The sequence below is a fragment of the Lacerta agilis genome, chromosome 14, assembly GCF_009819535.1.
Source record: "Lacerta agilis isolate rLacAgi1 chromosome 14, rLacAgi1.pri, whole genome shotgun sequence".
NCBI classification, from domain to species: Eukaryota; Metazoa; Chordata; class Lepidosauria; order Squamata; family Lacertidae; genus Lacerta; species Lacerta agilis.
In genome coordinates this window covers 51,102,097-51,123,213 of record NC_046325.1, presented here as the reverse complement: position 1 = coordinate 51,123,213, position 21,117 = coordinate 51,102,097, and the positions used below count along the sequence as shown (strand labels likewise).

General features: G+C 47.4%; 1 protein-coding gene across 9 annotated transcripts in view; it reads left to right on the top strand.

The window, feature by feature from the left end:
* Positions 1 to 305: 305 nt before the first annotated feature.
* The window catches only part of ACACB (acetyl-CoA carboxylase beta), a 64,346-nt gene continuing 43,534 nt past the window's right edge, over positions 306 to 21,117 (top strand). For 3 of the 9 annotated variants that reach the window (XR_004427882.1, XR_004427883.1, XM_033170377.1), the window contains exons 1-7: positions 3,396 to 4,112; positions 16,902 to 17,034; positions 17,949 to 18,087; positions 18,169 to 18,278; positions 19,091 to 19,172; positions 19,863 to 19,961; positions 20,912 to 21,021. Coding sequence is in view for 7 of the 9 variants with exons in the window: in XM_033170377.1 (XP_033026268.1) it covers positions 3,463 to 4,112; positions 16,902 to 17,034; positions 17,949 to 18,087; positions 18,169 to 18,278; positions 19,091 to 19,172; positions 19,863 to 19,961; positions 20,912 to 21,021 (1,323 nt within the window). In the remaining 2 variants the exon portion in view is untranslated. Of the gene's footprint in view, positions 386 to 3,395; positions 4,113 to 11,208; positions 11,337 to 16,901; positions 17,035 to 17,948; positions 18,088 to 18,168; positions 18,279 to 19,090; positions 19,173 to 19,862; positions 19,962 to 20,911; positions 21,022 to 21,117 lie in introns of those variants that run through there. The other 6 variants (XM_033170374.1, XM_033170372.1, XM_033170373.1 and 3 more) reach the window with 4 other exon arrangements.

Sequence of the window (21,117 nt, the reverse complement as noted above, 5' to 3'; positions counted from 1 at the left end):
GTAGTCTTCCAAACTTTCTTGATGCAGGAATGTTTCGGGGGACCCCCCCCCCAATCAGTGGCTACTTCTTGGTGTATTGCCTGGTCAAAGGAGGTGGCAGATGCAATAATTAGCCATTCTTTCCCTGCCCCCTCCCCCTGCAAACTACCATCAGCTACCATGCAAATGAGGGGGTTGTTTTGACTCCTTTTTTTGGCCTGGCTCAGGACCAAGTGAATCTGAAGCTGACGTTCTTCACAGCAACTGCTGCCTGCCAAGCTCCTTCTCAGACTACAGTGGCTGCGCCTGGATGGGTGCGGTGATTCTCTGGTTCTTGAGAGTGAAGAAAGGAGGTTTGTAGATTGGAGCACTTGGTGGTGAGAGGCTCCTTGGCTCAGAGAGGCTGGTAAGTGGCAAAACCAAAGGAAGATAGTATTTCTGCTAATGGTTATTTGTTTGTTTGTGTTGCAGAGCAACTTCTACAGTCACCATAGAAATATGTCTGAAGTTGAATTTGGCTGGGGGTGGAGAAGAAAGTGGCCCCCGTGTCTCAGAGCCCCCTGTCAAGAGGGGCTGATTGTTAAGCCACTCTGGGAATTGTAGCTCTGGGAGGGGAATAGGAATCTCCTAACAACTCTCAGCAAACTACAGCTCCCAAAATTCTCTGGAAGAAGCTATGACTGTTTAAAGCACTTTAAAAGTATGAGGTGAAGGTGGCCTTACTTGGGAGTAAGTCTTATTGAATTCAGTGGGACTTTTCATATAAACATCAATTTTTTCCCCTCTGTGCTGTTTAACATCTACATGAAACCGCTGAGTGGAGTCATCCAGAGTTTTGGAGTAGGTTGTCAGCAGTATGCTGATGACACTCAGATCTATTTCTCCTTTACATCTGCAGGTGAGGCAGTGGAAGTGCTGGACCAGTGTCTTGCCTCGGTAATGGACTGAATGAGAGCCAACAAAGTGAAGCTCAGTTCAGATAAGACAGAGGCACTGTTAGTGGGGGATTCCCTAGACCAGATGGGTGGGAGATCGCTTGCTCTTGATGGGGTTACACTTCCTCTGAAGGAGCAGGTTCATAGCTTGGGGGTCCTCCTGGATCCTTGCGGCTCAGGTGGCCTCAGTGGCCCCGAGTGCCTTCCATCAGCTTCGGCTGGTGGCCCAGCTACGCCCCTAGCCTAACTACTGTTGTCTATTCTCTGGTGATCTCAAGGTTAGATTACTGCAGTGTGTTGTAAGTAGGGCTGCCTCTGAAGACGGTTCGGAAACTTCAGCTGGTGCAGAATTCAGTGGCCAGGTTGCTCACTGGAGCAAGACGGTTTGAGCATATTACACCGATCCTGGTCCAACTGCACTGGCTACCAATTAGTTTCCAGGCCCAGTTCAAAGTGCAGCTCAGGATCGCAAGACCTCAAGGGCCGTCTCTCCCCATATAACCAACCTGGACCCTGAGATCCTCCTCCTCCTCAAGAGGTCCGGAGGGTGGCAACACGAGAGTGGGACCCCGTTCCTGCTTGTGAAATGCTCTCCCCAGGAAGGTTCAGCTGGTGCCTTCATTATACACCTTTAGGTGCCAGACAAAAATGTTCCTCTTCAACCAGGCCTTTGGCTAATTTATATTCAAATGTGTTTGTGGGAAGGGGGTATCTGTTTGGTTTGTTCTTAGTGTTCTTATGTATTTTGTGTTTTTTATATTGTAATTTTATGTTGTGAACTGCCTTGAGTTCTACAGATGAAGGGTGCTTTACAGATTTCATAAACAAAAATAATAAATGTTAAAAGCAAATGAATCCCCAAAAGCACCTTGAATTGACACCCCCATGGACCAGCGCCTAGGGTTGTGCTGGACATGACATTGATCTTGTGGCAGGCAGGATTTTGGGGGGAGGTGAGGTAGAGGAGAGGGATGGGCCTGTGTCCTAAAGGGACACGTCGGTGTCTGTGCCCCTGAGACATTTTGTTGTCAGGGGCCAAAGCAGAGACATTATTCTCCCCTCTGCAATTCCATATACAGCACCCCCTTAGGTTCTAGGGCCCTGAACACATAAGTGAAATTGAGTAAAGGGGGGATCGCCAAGTGAGGACACACAGTGAGAGAGAGAGAGAGAGAGAGAGAGAGAGAGAGAGAGAGAGAGAGAGAGACTCCCCCTGGAAATTGCTGGGGCCACTGCCTGGCCTGTTCCAAGCCTCCCCTCAGTTGGGCTACTATCCAGTGTGCCTTCCCTTGTTCACTTCCTGGCAGCAGCCCTGAGCGAGGGAAGGCCAATTTATTTCTCCATGTATTTCTCAACAACCTGCGTAAATGCAGGTGGGATGCACGTAAGGGGGAGGGGGTGTCTGTTCCAAAGCTGAGCAGATTTCTTCCACCCTGGCGATGGGGCAGCCGCCTCTCCTGCACGGCCAAAGGGACCTGAGGTGGCTGCCTCCCCCCACCTGACAGGAAGGCTGCCCCTTTCTGAGCCTGCCAACAATAATAATAATAATAATAATTTATTATTTGTACCCCGCCCATCTGGCTGGGTCTCCACCAAACATTAAAATACATTTAAAACAAGATCACTTTCCCCAGGCTACACTCGAGTCCAGCAGTACAGAAGCACATGGCTGGAGCCCCAGGCTCCCAAGTGCAGCGCCCACCCAGGATCGTGGTCCACCCAGTGCCCTTGAAAAGAGTGGTGCTCAGCTTTACTTGGCTGGAGGGGGCCTTTGCAACTGGCCCCACCCTCCGTCCTTCCAGGGATGACCGGTGTCTCTGTGCTGATGCTCTTGCTCCAGGAGGTGGGGGTGTTGCCTCGTGTTCAGGCCCTGGCACAGGAGAACTGGCAGACTTCCCTTGGCCAAGGGGCTGCTTTTGGAGAATAAAAATAGCTCATGTTTCAAGAGCCCCTCTGGCTCAGTCACAGGACCTGGCAGCAGAGAGAGAGATCAGCAAAGAGATTCCATTGGCTGCAATATAAAATACTGTAAGAGGTGGGTCTTTCCTGGAGCAAAGGCCTGCTGTGTGTTATTGTGTCTCCTTTTGAGTGAAGGTCTTGGGGCAGCAGTTCTACAGTGTGGTGGGTGCTGTTGTTGAGTCTCTGTGTTTGTGCATGAATCTGGCCCATATGTTCCTTGGAATTCTTCTTAACTTGATCATGGGGAAAGCTCTTTTTCAGTTGTGAGTGACCCAGTATCAATTTGTGTAGCTACCCAAACAATTTGTGTGTTTGCATTTAAAGAGAGAATAAACGCTTGTGGGGAAGGCAGTTGATGCAGCAGCAGCAGCAGCAGAACAGATTTTTTTTAATGCAAAATTTTCCATTTTGCTGCTGGCTTTTCAATGCTACCTGAGACTGATGGGAACTGTAGTTCATCTGGAGAGCACCAGGTTGCAAAAGGTGACCTTAGGTTAACTTTCAGAACTCTGGAAGTGTGTGTGTGGATTTTCCCTACTACCACCCCTAAATATTCTTCTCTCTTTCCACCCCCATCCAGGATTTCTGAATGGTCCTGCTAGCTTTTTTTTCTTTGCTAACTTTGGCATGGTTAGTTTGGACCAAAATGGCAAACTACCCAAGGAAACTGGAAGTGGAAGGGCCTGCCCCAGACCAGCTGCTTGCTTCTGAAACTCTGGATCTTCCCACCAATGGATCCCCCCTCCAACTCTCTGAAGCTTGTGGGTCGCAGCCCCCACTGATGGGGCCCAGCCAGGACTCCGAAGGTGCCTCACAGCCGTGCCCTCCTCTAAACACGCAGGCCTCTGTGGGTGCCCCTAAGCAGCCAGAGCACCCCTCCTGCCCGTGCAAGCCCCCAATTCCCCAGTCCGCCTCAGGTAATTTGGCCCAGGGCTCCCCAGCCACGGAGTCGGCGAGGCCTCTGAGCCGGGTCATCGTCCCTTCCTCAGGCCAGTCGCTGAGGCAAATGGGGTCCCTCTCAGGAGAGGAACCAGAGAGCAGCAAGGCCCAAGTCAAGCGCCAAACAATGACCAAGTTTGTGCTGGGCTCTTTCGAAGACAACTCTTCTGATGACGAGCTTGTGGCCGGGTCCTTCAAAATGGTGGGCAGGAGGAGGAGCAGCCTGGCCAGCGTCGGGTCCTCGTCCTCTGTGGATTCCTCGTCGCTGATCTCCCTGTCGGAGACCGGTGGGGTGATGAGGTAAGCATCATGGCAGCCGGAGAGCCTGCTGGCAGCTGGGCCAGGCAAAAGATCACCGGTGTGCTGTTTCAGTCAACTTAGCTTGTTTGACCATGGCATGTGAATCTGGCACAATATGAGATCCTGTGCTCTTTGTCTTTCCTAACTTATTCCAAAGCACCCTCTCCTTCTGATTCACAGCAGTCTGTCCCTCCTTTGCAGCTGAATGCCTATTACCTTAAGCAGCTTCTCCAACCCGATGCCCTCAATAAGTTTTGGGTTACAGCTGACATCCACCCAGCCAGCATGGCCATGTTCCCCCCAAAGGATGCTTTGTCCTTCTGGGACTGATAAGAGCTGGAGGGCACCAGGTTGGGGAAGGCTGAACTAAAGAAGGATGGGATGAGGAGCCTGTGGCCTCTGGATGTTGCTGGACGCCAACTCCCATGAGCCCCAGCCAGCGAGGCCAAGTGGCCAAGGATGATGGGAGTGGGAGTCTCAAAAATAGGCCTGGCATGTTCTGCTTTGACAGGTGGGGTGCCATCTTCTTGGTGGTGGCACATCCTGGGCTCCTTTGGGAGGAAGGGCAGGATACAAATAAACATATGAAGGAACCAAAAGGTAGAGCAGAACCGCCTGGCTCCTTCTTTGTTCAGTTCCAGAGGCAGGCCAAGAGATTTCTCTGTGCCTTTTCTCTCTTCTTTTATTTTTTGGCAAACAGTGATTTTTATATGCTATGCTCCTTGCTTGTTACTCCAACTGCTGAAGTTGTGGCTTTAAAAAATGTCTTTCATTTTGAGATGCTGAGGTCTCTTTTATTGTATGTCATTTTAGACATGTTCGATATCAAATTTAGACGTGGTTTCTGAAAGACAGAAATAGGTGATATGAAGAGGTAACCCATCTCCATAGTAGCTCAGCTTCATGCACCCAGCCTAAGCCAGAACTCTTCTGTTTAAGAAATCCAGCATCCTCATGAATGACCCCTTCTTAGTTCAGCCGGGGGGTTGGCTTGCAGCCAGTGGTGGATTTAGGCAATTTTAGATTGTGGACTTAAGGTTCTTTTGGGGGGGCCCTTCTTGGGCATGAATGATTCTAATGGGTGGTGGCTGGAGGGCGGGCGGCAACCCTCTCTCGATAATAATGCATGCCTCACTCACTCACTCACTCCAAATGGCCTTATGGGGTGGAGGCATCCCAAGGCCATGTGCATTTGCTCAAGGCTCCAAGGGCAGGGACTCATCCACATTTCTGTTTGCCCCATGATTTCCAGTCACAGGTCCAAGAAGTTTTCGTTTTGTGCTGCCGCTTTTCCTGGGAAAACCTGAATGTAAATCCGCAGAAAACCAAACTGGGATTTGTTCCAATTCAGCAGTGCGCAGCGGGTTTTCCAGGAAAAGTGGCAGGACCCTCTCTGACCCTTGAAAAGAAATCACAGGAGTAACAGGCGTGTGGAGGAGCCCTTGCCTGCACAGCTCCCTACTTCATGTTAGTAAAAGTTACCGTAACTGTCGAAGCACCGACATTTCCTAACAGCAAGGAGTGGTGAGTGAAAAGAGAGAGGAGCAGCGAGTTCAGATCCTGAAGCTGATAGAACTGTGTAGATGGGGCGGAGGGAATGACCCGTTTCTTTGTTTTTCAGACGAGAAATTATTGCTGCTTATTTATTGAATGTACGGTATATCCCTCCCTCCCTCCCCCAAGAGCCCAGGGGGGCAAACAGGTGGACCATTTAAAACAAAAGCAAAGTCAACGTTTTAAAATGGGTTAAAACAGTCTAAAAAGAACTGCAATTAAAAACATCTAAAATCAGTTACCGTTAAGAACATTCCAAAAGCAGTTAACTAAAAAAGATAATAAAAAAACATTCTTCCACCCAGTGATCTTAGGGTTGCCTGGAACAGTGAGAGCCAGTGTGGTGTCACTGTTCAGAGTGCTGCTCCAGGAACTGGAAGACCAGGGTTCGAATCCCCACTCAGTCATGACCTTGGGCCTTAGTCCGGTCAATATACAAAATGACCTGGGCAAAATTGCAACATAAACGCTATTAATGGCATTTTTATGAGAATTGGGTGTAGAACAACATATTAAAAATTAGACAAAATTAAATGACAGGAACACTGTGAAATCGTGATTTCAAAATGGCCAACCTGCTGTATCAATTGTATTGTATTTCGATTAGTTTTCTAAACTTGATTGTGTGTATAATATGTTTTTTAATTGTTGATATATTAGAAAATGTTGAAAACAGTCACGTTCTTCTAGCTGCGGACAATATTGATCACAATATTCTTACACTGAATGGTGAGAACACATTCCATGGTATGGGGATGATAGCAGCAATAACCCCAGCAAAAACCTTTTCTCGTTGTATTCCAAGAAAGAATATATTGAGCTGTGACTTAAAAGCTGCTGCATCTATCAACATTCATGAATATCGATTTGCATCCAGTACTCTCAGAGGCATTAAGTTTAAAATATTGCCTGATATCTATCCCACAAATGTCAAAGTAGATCTGCTGTGGAAACTGTCAAGGAACTTTGAACAACCAATGCCTTGCTGGTCTGGAATGATGCACTTAATACATAATAACCAAAACAACCAGAAAGTTGAGAAATCATCAGTACTTTTCCTACCTATCATTGATATGAAGCCCACTGAAATGACTTGCATCCTGTCTACCTTAACATACCTACGAGATTTAGCTCTTAAGCACAATATACCAACTATCATAACATTTGATCAGCCACTCTTTTGGAAAGCATCACAAATAGTTCATTCATCATGTGATGGTAGTGCTCTCAAGGACATCATTCTATTGCTTGGTTCCTTTCATACTTTCATGCATCTTCTTGGGGCCATTGGTACACTCATGGCAGGATCGGGCCTTAAAGAAATCCTCGAAGATATTTATGGGGAAAATACAGTAGTGCATATGTTAAATGGGAAATCAGTATCAAGAGCTTTTCATGGACATTTGATTCTCGATTCATGCTTAAGTGCTGAAATAATGTCGCAGATAATTGAAGATCATTCAGAATTCCCCCAGGTCTTAAAAGAAGCTTCTGCACTATATGATTCACTAGTGTCCTGTAACAAAACTATAGAAGAAGTGGATTCTTCACAGACTATGATACACATAAGCTGTGCATTGGATGCAAAGAAGAGCAAACTGAAAGCAAACTCAGCAACAAGTAAACTATGGCTTGAGTATCAAAATATGGTTGATCTTGCTAGAAAACTCATCACAGCAGATAGAACTGGTTCATGGAAAATGCATATTGATGCCATAAATCAGTGTCTACCCATTTTCGCAGCTGTGGGTCACCATAATTACTTGAAATCAGCATACCTATATTTGCAGAATATAATTCTGTTGCCAACAACAAATGCGACTGTTTCTGCAATGTTTGAAAAAGGATTTCATGTGATACGCAGAAGTGAACGGTACTGGGCAGGATTGGGTTCTGACTTAGTAATCGAACAATGTCTGATGCGCTCTCTTAAAACTACAGGGGGTTTGACCAGAGGAAGTGGATTGACTGGCGTTCAGAGAGCAGTTTGGTCTTTATCATTGCCTGTATCGTCAGGGTATAATCTAGCTATGCAGGAGTTTACCAATGTGTCATATTCATCAAGTGAACAACACAAGGAACTATCTAGTGCAAGGCTGATTAGAGACAAAAGTGATTCACAACTGGTATTGAGCAAGTTGCAAGCATTCTCGCCATTTACACCCGAGTCAAGTCTGCGTAATATTGTAACAGGTGTAACTGCAGATTTGGCAAATGTTAATGTGCATGAATTGCAAGAAGTTGGTAAGGTCATTGTAGCTAAACTTATTGACCAAGAAGTTTTTGCATATAAATGTAAGCGTTCTGACAAAGTTAAAACATTAGCGTTCTCTGCTGCACTGAAAATTCCTGGAGATTATGAAATAACGATTTACCCAGCATTGCTGTTTCTAAGGCAATTGGACATTGTTAACACAGGCAAACTAAATTTGGAAGAAGTGCTGCAGTATGAATTGTGCTCATACCTACCTTCATTGTTCAAATCATGCTCTATACCCAGGAAGGCTGACAAGCCACAGATAGTACATGTTATCAAAAAATATGTGATGCAGAAACAGAATAGTTGTAGTACCGAATACGTTCCAAGAAGTGATCAATTCGTATTAGATGGTGGTCCGCTGCTGCATTGCCTTAAATGGAAGAAGCATGAAACGTATGATGACATTTGTTGTTGTTCAGTCATTCAGTCGTGTCCGACTCTTCGTGACCCCATGGACCAGAGCACACCAGGCACCCCTATCCTCCACTGCCTCCCACAGTTTGGTCAGACTCATGTTGGTAGCTGTGAGAACACTGTCCAACCATCTCACCCTCTGTCGTCCCCTTCTCCTTGTGCCCTCCATCTTTCCCAACATCAGGGTCTTTTCCAGGGAGTCTTCTCTTCTCATGAGGTGGCCAAAGTACTGGAGCCTCAACTTCAGGATCTGTCCTTCCAGTGAGCACTCAGGGCTGATTTCTTTAAGGATGGATAGGTTTGATCTTCTTGCAGTCCATGGGACTCTCAAGAGTCTCCTCCAGCACCATAATTCAAAAGCATAATTCTTTGGCGATCAGCCTTCTTTATTGTCCAGCTCTCACTTCCATACATTACTACTGGGAAAACCATAGCTTTAACTATACGGACCACACATTTGACATTATTGCTTGTAGAATGATACTGAGCGCAGATCTGCAACTATCTTCTTTTCCTCCACACCTTTACAGGCTGTGACAGCACATCCAGAATATTTGGGATAGGAAAAGGCAAATGTTTCAACAAACCTATCGCAGATAATCAACTTCATGAATTAGCATCGGCATTTTGTTTGAAAGATCAGTTACATATCTATAGAAGATGCTGGTCAGAAGGCGATGGTTATACTTTTTGGTGGAAAAGTTGATGATACCCTTGGAACATTATGACATCGCATACTAGTGGACAAAGTAACATCAGCAAACTCTTTCGTTGCACCAGAACGTCTACCACCAACTACATCTGCAACAAAATTCCATAGTTTTCGATCATATTACCAGATAATGGAATGGTCATGCCACAAAGAGGGTTTACGACCTAATGACTGGGGTTGGATGATAAAGGAGGACAACCAGCTTCACCCTGTGATGTCAGACATGGCCCCTGCACCTGAAAGTCTTTTGAAAGTTATCCACTGTAACTGCACCACTGGTTGTTGTACATTCCGTTGCACGTGCACAAAAAATAGTTTTCCATGTTCAACAGCTTGTGGTCAGTGCCAGACCATTGGTTGTGAAAATGTGATGTTGATTGAACATTGTTCTGATATAGAAGATGATATGGATGACTGATGTCTGCTTTCGTTATTTGTAATACATAATAAAAGTTCTGGTTCAGGCGCCTTATTGTGACCTTGTTTCAATGTACCATTGCTTTCACTTTGTTGTTTTTAGCAAACATTTAAATACAGAAATTATGTAGCCTAATAACTAGATCAATGACAACTTTGTATTATTTTCCCTGACGTTTGGTAACAACAGTTAAAAAACATAGGATACACACAATTAAGTTTAGAAAACTAATCAAAATACAATACAATTGATACAGCAGGTCGGCCATTTTGAAATCACAATTTCACAGTGTTCCTGTCATTTAATTTTGTCTAATTTTTAATATGTTGTTCTACACCCAATTCTCATAAAAATGCCATTAATAGCGTTTATGTTGCAATTTTGCCCAGGTTCCAGCGTTTTTTTCTGTAGTTTGACCAGACTACCTGTCATTCACTCTCAGCCCATGCCACCCCCCCAGGGCTGTTGTGAGGATGAAAAGGGGGAGGGGAGCATTATGTACACCACCTTGAGCTCCTTGGAGAGAAAAAAGATGGAAAATAAATGGCATCAATTAATAATCATAATTCTTTAGTCACCAAATGCCTGGCCAAGCAGGAAAGTTTTAAAATTGCTCCTGAAAATAAATAATGATGGACACAGACACACCTGACTAGGGAGGGCATCACTGAAAAAAGGCTCCGTCACGGGCTGGTGAGAATCGGAAGGCCTCTGGTGGAGCCACCACCAAGCAGCCCAACCAATTGTAGGGTCCGAGATGGTTGGTAATGTATTCCCATAGTCTGTTTATTATCTGGTGTTTCAAAGAACTATATCCTGCTTCTATTTTTTTTTAGATAACCTCTACTGAAGCAGTGTCACACAATAAGCCTTAATGTCCACAAGGGCACATTTTCTTTTTAAACACAGGCAAACACATTAGCTACAAGCCTTCCAGGGTTGCTGATAAGCAGAGGACAAAAGGCCTGATTAGGACAGTTTCTTTTTCGGGGGGGGGCCTCTCACCTCCCTCTTGCTGCTGCTCTCATGCTGCAAGGGGGGGGGGCTATGTAGTGACGCATAAAAATAGTGGAGGGGCTTTGCAGCCCTGGAGGTCCCTTGCACAAGGGAAAGTGCCTCTTGTGTGGCTCTTGGCAAAGACAACTTGCATTCCAGTGAGAAGCAAACCCCGCTCGCCTTCAGTGAGTCTGTAAAGGCAGCGATGGAGTCCAGCAAAAGTTTCACCCCAGTCAGGCAATGAGCTTTCTGGAGGCGCCAGGCTGGTCACTGTCAGAGGCGGGACTTTGGCTGAACCACCAAAGCAGGTTTGCCGTGTCAGTGTAAAGCGCCACGTCCCCCCCCCCCCAATTTATTTGTTGTGTTTCTATCGCACGTTTTCCTCCCCGAAGCTCAAGGTGGCCCACACGGTTCTATCTCTCCCCATGTAATCCTCACCACAGCCCCCCTGCCACTGGTTAGGCTGAGATTTGAACCCCGGTCTCTCCCAGGTACTGACTCTTCTAAGTCCTGTGTGTTCTTTTGCTTCGCCCCCCCCCCCCTTTAAGAAAGCACCTACCTAGGGAAGGGTTGCTTGAGAAGCGCCCCCCCCCCCGGGGGGCCTTCGTTCTTTCTGCCGCGTCTCCTCCGGGCCCTTTTCCTCTGCCGAGCCACTTGGTGCTGCTGGAGAGTTTGCTGGGCTCTGGCCCTTTGCCCAAAGGGAAGAAGCAACAGGGCGAGGGGGGAGGAGGCGGCAGCAATGGAGCAGCTGCATCGGGGGGCGCCAGCTTCGGCCCTCCTCCCTTCTGGGGGTCTCCCAGCAGAAGCCCCCCTTGGCAGGATGGCGGAGGAAGACGGAGCCGATCTGAGCTGCTCCGGGGGCCTTTGGAGGTCAGTCCTGGGGGGCGGGGGGGGCAGGCAGCTGAAGTCTCTCCTCCTCTCCCCTCCGCTTTGGGCAGGCGGAGAGGAGGGGGCTCCTGGACCTTCTTGGGAGTCCCCTTAATCCTGTGCATGGAGTCAGCTGGGGAGGGGGAGGCAGCAGCTGAACTGCTCGGACTGGCAAGTTGTCCCCCCGTCCCCCCCCCCCCCCGGTCCTTCCCAAGCTTAAGAGGTTTTTTCAGGCACCTGCTGCATGTCAGGAGAAGGGACTGGCTTTCTACAGTAAATATTTTCCGCGTGTTTTCAGAAGTGCCAGAGGTCGGGGGCTTGCAGAAGCCCTTTCGTCTGCTTTATTGCACCCCTGAGTGTTTTGGAGCCTCCCGTGCAATTTGGGAGTGGATTCTTCTGCTTCTTCGAAAACTGCTGGGGCCGGGAAAGGCTCCTAGATGGAGTCTCCCATTTCCAAAACAAAACCCACCTTTCTTGTGTGACGTCATTGTGTCCCCCACCCTTGACCCTTGCTTGCCTCTTCCATTTTAAATCTTTCTTGCCCTCTTCCCTCCCTGCCCACACTGCGTTTTACTTTTAAACATCTAGTTTGGAGAGTGGGGGGGGGACCTAACTTCACAGCATCTTGTCAGGTTAGTTGATCTCCCTTTCCCCATGCTTTCCCTGTCTGTCATCTAAAAATTGGATTACATTTTTGCTAAAAGCAGAAATAAGCAAAATTGTGTGCACACCTTGGGAGTACATGGGAGATACTGATGCCAGTATAATTTATCCCAATTTATTTTTATTTAATGAAGATTTTCATTTACTTCAATAAACATATCAGTGCAGTATAGTAAAAATAATGTAAGTACAACAAAGCAGCATAGTATAGAATCACAGAATTGCACAGTTGGAAGGGATCCTGGTGGTAATCTAGTCCAGCTCCCGGCATGCAGGGATCATCTAAATCAGGCACGTCCAACAGGTAGATCGTGATCTACCGGTAGATCACTGGACTTCTGTGGTAGATCACTGGTAGATTGCTGGCTCCCCCCAAAGAAGCTCAACATTTTGCCCTGCACCCCAAAGAAACGGGGCATTCCTCCCCCAAAAAAAGCCCTACAACTTTGACCTGAACCCCTAAAAAATGGGCCTTCCTTCTTCCTAAAAAAAAGCCCCAAAAGGGGGTAGATCACCGCCAGTTTTTAACTCTGTGAGTAGATCATAGTCTCTTGGGAGTTGGCCACCCCTGATCTAGATCATGCATGACAGATGGCCTTCCAACCTCTGCCTAGAAACCTCCAAGGTTATATCTGGGGGAGACTTAATATTAGGTTGGTAAAGTAATTAAGACCATTATGAAAACCAAATTTCACATTGCACTGTGGAGAGGGAGTCACCTTTGTGTCAGTATTTCTGCTGTACAGTATATTAAAGGGAAATCCCACCAAGCAACACAGGATTTTTCAGGGTCCTCCTGAATTCTTTTTGGGATCACATTTATGAGTCCCACCCCCAACTTTGCATATTTTTATAGCAAAGCAAAAGTTGTAAAATCTGATTTATAAGACTTTGAGTGTGAGTGTTTAAATGCGTTATGCACTGCATATTGCGTGAAGCAGTTGGAAAGGTGGCTTTAAAATAAATTAATTCCCTAAATATATTTCCTTAAGATTCGTTTCTCTTCTTTCCCCCCTCCCCCACCCCACAAAATGCACCACTCAAAATGTGGGTTTAGCTGCTAGGGTCCCCCAGTGCAGCCGTGTCCCCCCAGCCAGAGGGTGGCATGGCCGGACATTTGCCTGGGCCCCTGCCCCCTGATGAGAAGACCCTCGTGACCAAGCAGGGCTTCCATTTCCTCCTGCACAGATTATCTGAGATAAAGTGCAGTTGAAGAGAGCTCACACTTTGCATGTCCCAACTCTGGGCAGGAGCTTTTGAGGGAGGGGGCAAGCCCCGGGGCCCCAGGATCCTGCTCCTGCCTGCAGTCTGCATGAGATAGGCACTAGACTGTCTGCCTCTGTGACAAGAGATTTCAAAGGGTTTGCTCTCTAGGAGTCCATGCATCCCAACAAAACTATGGCCTGACCAACTTGACCAAATGACTGGGTGGGGTGGAGATACAATTTTCATATTGCTTTGCGACTGTTTATACTTTCTTTTTGAAATGCCAATTAGTCCAGGTTCAGATTTGCAGATGAAATGGCACACCACCCCTTCTCCCATCCCCCAAAGGCTGAGGTAACTGCAAGATGACCATCAAGAGAAATTTGCTAAAGTTACTGGAGATCTGTCTGTTTCTTGAAGACTGAAGAGTTCTGTGAGTGTGGGGTGTTTATGTTTGGAAAACAAAAAATAGAATCCTAGGATTGTAGGATTGGAAGGGACCCTGAGGGTCATCTAGTCCATGCAGGAATGCAATGCAGGAATCCTGCCCACGGCCACCCCTTGCTGGACTCAAACTACCATCCTTCTAGGTAACGGCCAGGCACACGGAAGCATTGCACAACACTCAAAGCAGCATTGAAAGCAATATGTACCCTAGTGGAGTGTGCATGTTCATGAGGCTGTCACTCTTTCCAAGAGGGCGTTTCTACTCCTTCTTTTTCTCTCTTCCCCCTTCCATTTTTCATTCTTCTTTTCCAGCTGGCACTCAAATGTTCTGTGGCTTCTGGACTGCTCAGCCTTCATGGGGGGAGCCAGCGGTGGGAGGAGTTTCCTCTTGTCTTAACTCACCACCTGTGTTTGCTATCAGAAGGACTGGTTATTAATTTTTATTTTGATGATTAGGCTAAATTCCCAGTCAAAACTGCCTCACTTGCTTTTTGTCCCTTGCTCCAGAGGGTGTTTGTTGCCTCCCCCCACCTAATCTTGCCCAGCAGCTGCATTTCTGGGAGGACTGAGGCCAGCCCTGCAAGTGCTTAGCGAGAGAGCAAGGAGATAGCAGCAAGCGGCAGAAGCTGAGTGGCAAGCTGCCCTCCTTTGCCTCTCCTTAGATAGAAGGGCATACGGAAGGTGAGAATTTGGGTAACGATTGCCTGGGTCAGGCCAAGGCTTGCTTAATCCAGCCTTCTGTTTCCAGCTCACCAGCAGCAATCCTCCTCTTCTTGTTCCCAGCATCTGGCATTATTTGGTGGTATGCTGTGCTTGCATATGGAGGCTCTCTCTTAAGATCTCACTTCCCTTTGTCATCTTTTAAAGCCACCATGTGACTTCCGGCGAGGACGCCATTGCGGGCGGTCGAGGGTCGTTTCGGCAGCGAGACGACCCTGGCCTGTCCCGGGGGTAGGAGCTCCGCTACCGCACAGTGGGCTCCGCCGAACTGCGGGTCGAGCGTCCCGCGGCACGGGCTCTCCAGCGGGCCCACTATGGCGCTGAACCCTTCTCCCGTTCCCCTTGTAAAAGGGGCGCGGGAGTGAAGGGACAACGGCGCCGGGCTGTGGAGGCTATGCCCCAACCGGGCAGGCGAAGTGGCGGCTGCCGCCTGCAATGAGCGTGTCGTTCTTACCTGATTTGAAGGGGGAAAAAGAAGAACCCTGTAAGCCGTAAGTACGGAGTTAATTGGACCTAAAAACTTTATAATTGGCACTCCGGAACGTTAAAAGGAAGCCCGTTCCTCTCTTTGCTGAATGAAGAAAATAACAATGTTTCTAGCTGCGGCTGCATTAGCGGATACAATGTTTCTAAGGAGCTTTTTGACAAGCAAGATCGGCTGAATCCCTGTTAGGGGAACTAAGATGTTGGAAATATTTCTTCTTTGAAGTTGTTGGATTATAATCTTTTCACCCTGGTTCGGGGGGAAATGGCGGCTGAAACTTGTGGCTAAAGATGGAAAATTACTGAAACCTGATACCCTCTGCCTACTTCTACCATGCTTGGTTTCGTTTTTAAACTGGCTTTAGATCCGGGTATGACCCATGAACAAAGGATAATTCTTTTGAAGTTAGAACTGTTAAACCAGAAATTAGAACTGTTGAAGCAGAATGTTGAGGAAAAGTTTTATGCGACAGGAAAGACTCTTGAGAACTTTGCTAAACTGGAAGAAAACCTTGCGAGGGAACTTGAGGAAATATTTGAGGAACAAAATATAGTGACTATGCAACTCCAAGAAGATGGAAAATCCTGCTGGTGTGAGAGACCCAGGGTTGAAAGACAATTTATATCCGATTTCTGGGGTGAGAGCCTAGAAATGAAGGGAAAACGACTTTTGAAATCGCAATTTGAAGATGACTGGAATTCTGAAATGGAGATGCTGGAAGGTGATGCTTTGTGTTCCCTGGAGTTCTCTGCAAGGATGTCTATGGACTGTGCTCTGACCTTTGGTTATAAAGAAAAAGAGGACATTCTGGACAATGATGTTGGAGGGAGGTGGAGAGATGTCTGGTGGGTGATCCTGAGATGGCGAAGGAAAATGGTTAGAAGAGGGATAGGGTGAAAATATTTAAAATATAACTAGGACGGCTCATCATGGTACCCTGGAGTCAGTGTGTTAAGAATTTATGATTTTGAACTAGTGAAGAGATATGTGAATTGATTATCAGCAGCAGTTTAAGTAAAATAAGATGTAAGATTTGATTTAAGAAGTAATATGTTGTATTATGATGTAAGATTAAATATTAAGAAGTTATATTTGGATATTTTGACAGTAATAGATTTAAATCTTAGAGATGAGAAGTTATTAAAGTAAATTAGTATTGGAAGCAAAGGAGAGAAAACGGGGGAAGTCCCCCAAGTAGATTCAAAACAAGATTTTTTAATTAGTGAAAGGAATGTTGGTATTCCAGTATAGGTTTGTATCTTTGTTTATTTTTGTCTTTAATTGTTGTATTTGTTGATGTTGTATTTGTTTTGTTGCGTTGTTTTTTGCTTTTGTGGAAAACCAATAAAATCTTTGTAAAAATAAAATAAAAAATAAAGCCACCATGTAAGCTAGTCATCATCACTGCATCCTAGTGAATTCTGCCACTTGGTTGCATGTTGTGTCCTGAATAGGCCACCAATTCATTTCACTGGGGTAACATTTCATTCACATAGAGATAGAGTGATGGGAGTCTTCCTGGACTCGAACCAGCAGCCTTGAGGCTGATGACTCTTTGCTCTGGGCACTGCATTGGGAGAAGACCTGCTGGGTGTCCTTGTGGTTGGACACAGACAATTTCTTCTGCAGTTTTCAAATGAGTTCTCCAAAGTTTATAGATCACAAACACATTTCTGAGCCAGCCTACACTTGGTGAGTCATTTTGGTCTGAAAGGAGGAGAAAAACAACAAGAAGAAATGTGGAATTATTCAGTATGCGGTCACCTGGAGGGCAACTCTGGTTCGCCCTTGGAGGAGTGGTGGAAAAAATAAAAATAAAAAATCCTTCCAGTAGCACCTTAGAGACCAACTAAATTTGTTATTGGTATGAGCTTTCGTGTGCATGCGCACTTCTTTCTTCAGAGGAGTGGTGCTTTGAAAGCTTGCTCCTCCTTGACCTGCCCTTCTGGTTCCAAGGAGTCGCTGCCTTTGACTCCTGCTTTCTATCGGTCCTACCAGGTCAGCCACCTCTTTTAATTTCCGTCCGTCCGTCTTCTCACCCCTTCCAGACCCAGCATGTCGGGGATGCACCTGATCAAGAAGGGGCGTGAGCAAAGGAAACTAGACTTGCACAGGGACTTCACGGTGGCCTCGCCTGCAGAGTTTGTGACTCGTTTTGGAGGGAACCGTGTCATTGAAAAGGTAGCATCCCCAGAGAAGGGCAGCACATCAGGGTGTTTGCGACCATGGCTGGGTTTCTTGTGGGACAGCTGGAATGGCTCTCTTATGGGCTTCTAAAAGATATCTGTGGAAGTGTGTGCATAGTTGCCTTCCTTTTGGTATAAGGTGCAGAGCTCAAATGCAAATATTTCATAGAGTCATAGAGTTGCAGAATTGGAGGGGGTGCCAAGGGTCATCTAGCCTAACCCCCTGCAGTGCATGAATCACTGCTAAAGAATCCTTGACAGATGGCCATCCAACGTTTGTTTAAAAACCTCCAAGGAAGGTTGGGTCTGCCACCATATTTGTACCACTTTTCATTCATTTTCCTTTCCATTTTTGAGAAGGTCAAGGCACTCTTTTGCACAGAGCTTTGGGGTTGGAGGATGAGGGTAGACTAACTCTCTCTCTCCCCCCTCCCCCATTTAACATTCGTGCATCACATGGTTTCATTGCACTGAGCTGTATGGAACCCACACTGGGATCCCATGGTGAACGGCGGGCTTAATAAATACTTAAGGGTATACAGAAAGTAGGTCATCATTGGGGCACCAATTCCTAGAGGCTGAGCTCTTTTAGGCCCCTCCCAATATTTTTTTTGGGGGGGCGGCCCTCCCCCAATCTTCAGTGCAACCCGAGGTTGAGCAAGGCTGCTTTAAAGCGCAGGGTTCGAATGTGGCCCACGCCTCTCTTGTAGTCTTTGGAGGAGGGATTGGGCCTCTCTCCATTCTCCAGCTGGAAATCTTTCCAGGATTAGATGCTTAGATGCTTCAGTTGAGATTCCTGCATTGCAGGGGGTTGGACTAGAGGACCCTCGGGACCCCTTCCAACTCTGCGATTCCATGATTCCAACAACAATCAGTAACAAATATTACCTGTGTGTGGTTTCTTCCCAGGTCCTTATTGCCAACAATGGCATTGCGGCCGTGAAGTGCATGCGCTCTATCCGCCGCTGGGCCTATGAGATGTTCCGCAATGAACGGGCCATTAGATTCGTGGTGATGGTGACACCCGAAGACCTCAAAGCCAATGCAGGTAAGCAGCAAGAGGGTGGCCTGCTCTATCTGTGCATGCACATTCAGCACTGCAAATAATTCTACCATTACAATTTTTCAGAGTATATAAAAATGGCCGACCAGTATGTGCCAGTCCCCGGAGGAACAAATAATAACAATTATGCCAATGTAGAATTAATTGTGGATATTTCAAAAAGGATTCAGGTGCAGGTAAGGTCTGAAATGCTGTATCTGCCTCTTTCCTGTTCCGGAGAACAAGACAACAGAACAGTTTTGGTTTGGCGGCTTTGATGATCAGTTGTTTACAACAGGTGTGTAGCTCTTGAGCTTGCTTCTTTGGAGTTTTTTTCTGCAGTCATTTGTGTTTGGCTCCTCCGTGTGTCAAGCGATGCAAAGGATTCCTGGGGACACGGAGAGAGACTCTGCTGGCTCTGGGTGGGGAACAGCAATCAGGTGCTGGAGAATAAAGCTGCGTGTGCTCCCTGGGTGGCTCTGCGACACTCTGCACCCTCACACCAGTTTCCCTCCTTGGAATTAGAGCCCTTGGGAAGCAATTTAAGCAGCCATGGCTCCCTCCAAAGTATTCTGGGAACTGTAGTTTGCTAAGGGTGCTGAGAATTGTCAGGAGACCCCTGTTCTCCTCCCAGAGCTACTGTTTCCAGAGCGGTTTAATAGTCAATCCCTCTTCACAGAGAACTCTGGAATTGTAGCTCTGGGAGAGTATGCACCCATAACAAACTACATCTCCCAGGCTTCTTTGGGGGGAGCCAGGACTGTTTAGAGCGGTATCCCACTGCTTTAAATGGTGCATGGTGTGAAGGTGGCCAAAGCTCCTCTACGCCCCTTGGGGAGTTCTCTGCAATACGGTTTGTAAACCAGGGAAATGTGCCATGGGGGTGGGGGGGGGGTTTGAGACAGTCCTTGGTCTCTATAGGGCAGATCTTGAGTCAAAGCAGCTGTTTCTGGATCTGAAGCAGGTCACTCTGCTTTACACCTGCTGACCTTAAATGCTTTCATTGCAGGCTGTTTGGGCTGGTTGGGGACATGCATCGGAAAACCCCAAACTTCCAGAATTGCTTCACAAACATGGCATTGCTTTCCTAGGTAGGCATTCTTTCATGCGGGGGTCCCTACCATGGTGACTGTGGGCACAACAGCGTCTCCTAAGAATCCCTTGGAGGAAAAGGGGGGGGGGCTTTTGAAGGTACAATCTTCTTTTGCCTGGTTTATTTGGGGGACAGGGTAATAATAATAATAATAATAATAATAATAATAATAATAATAATAATTTATTATTTATACCCCGCCCATCTGGCCGGGTCTCCCCAGCCACTCTGGTAGGTGTTTTGCTTGTTTTGCCGTGCTAAATTGCAAAACCAGGGCCACAAGACAAGCACCTCCTCCTGTGTTATATCCTGTGTAGCACTTCAGCACTTCAGACTGTAAGCTGCCTGGGGCAGGGACCTGTCCTCTTGCATGTTGGTGGCACTGCTAAATGGGCAGGCGCAGGAGGAGTCGTGTGTTGACCTGTCTGTTGGAACAGGAGCACCGATGGAGCTTCTGTGGTGCAGAAACGAAAAACAAGCAGCGTGCAGAGCAAGTGTAAGCAAGGGAGCTTGGCTGGGCTTCTCCTGGCTGCTGCCTTACGCTCTTCCAATCCTGCCTACGAACGGATGGGCTCTCATGCTGTTTCGCAAGGGGACCATCCGTCCTGCTGGGCCTGGCCCAAGTAAGTACAGTTCTTCGTGGTTTCTTCCTGCACTTATCCCAGGACGACTTGTTCTGTTTTGCCAGGCCCGCCCAGTGAGGCCATGTGGGCTCTGGGGGACAAAGTGGCTTCCACCATTGTGGCCCAGACGGTCCATATCCCCACATTGCCTTGGAGTGGAAGTGGTAAGAGAACATGCTCTCTCTGACCCCTGCCTAGCTCAGACTTCTGGTTGGTGCTCCCCAACAATTGCGGGCCTCCCCTGATCCCAGCTTCACTCTACGCATGCCCAGAGGGGGTGGGATAGAGTGGAGGTTCAGGGCTCAGGGAGCATGGCAGAAACCAAGGCCTGCTTTTGTGAAATGGAGCCTCTCACATTTTGTCACCCTCCTACCTACCTCTGCAATGTTTGACATGAGCTGAGGAAGATTAAGTCTCCATTTGCATCTTGTCCAGCATCCTGTTCTCACACTGGCCAACCAGATACAACAACAACAACAACAACAACAACAACAACAACAACAACAACAACAACAACAACAACAACAAATACTTCACCCATCTGGCTGGGTTTCCCCAGCCATTCTCAATGGAAAACCAACAAGCAGAACCCAAACACAAGAGCAACCATGAATTTGTCCAATTTCCTGACCATCTCACTGCCTCCTGTGGGAGTGAGTTCCATAGTTCAACTCTGCGCTGCATGAAGAGGTCCTTCCTTTGGTCCTCTCCCAATCTTTCAACATTCAGCTTTGCTGGATGTCCACGAGTCCCACTGCTTGGAGGAAAGAGGGAGAGAATACACCTCATGATTGCTATGTGTTACTTCCAGGATCCAAAGCCTCTGAATGCCAGTGGCGGGGGAGCAACCGAGGGAGAGGGCTGCTCTTGGGCTCACATTCTGCTTCTGGACTTCGCTGGGGCATCTAGTTGGCAAGGATGAGATCAGGATGCTGGGCTTTATGCCCCCCCCCCGGCCTGATCCAGCAGGGCTTTGCTTACATGCGCTGCCTGGAGGTGATGGAGAGGCCCCTGTGCGATGCCAGTCTGGATAGGCCTTTGGTCAGATCCAGCCCGGCTGTTCTTACATCCCTGTAGCCATCGCTCTGAAGCTTCTTGATGTGAACATTCCCAGGTTTGGTGGCTGAGTGGATGGAGGAGGAGAAGGAGCAACCAAGAACCATCACTGTCCCCCTGGAGACATATTGGCAGGGCTGCGTCAGGGATCAGGATGAAGGCCTGGAGGTAACGGAGGGCCCACCTGCCAGCCGAGGCTCAGAGGGGGCTTTGGACTTCATTGCAGGGGTGGCCAGACCAGTACAGAAAATGCCACCAGAGGCA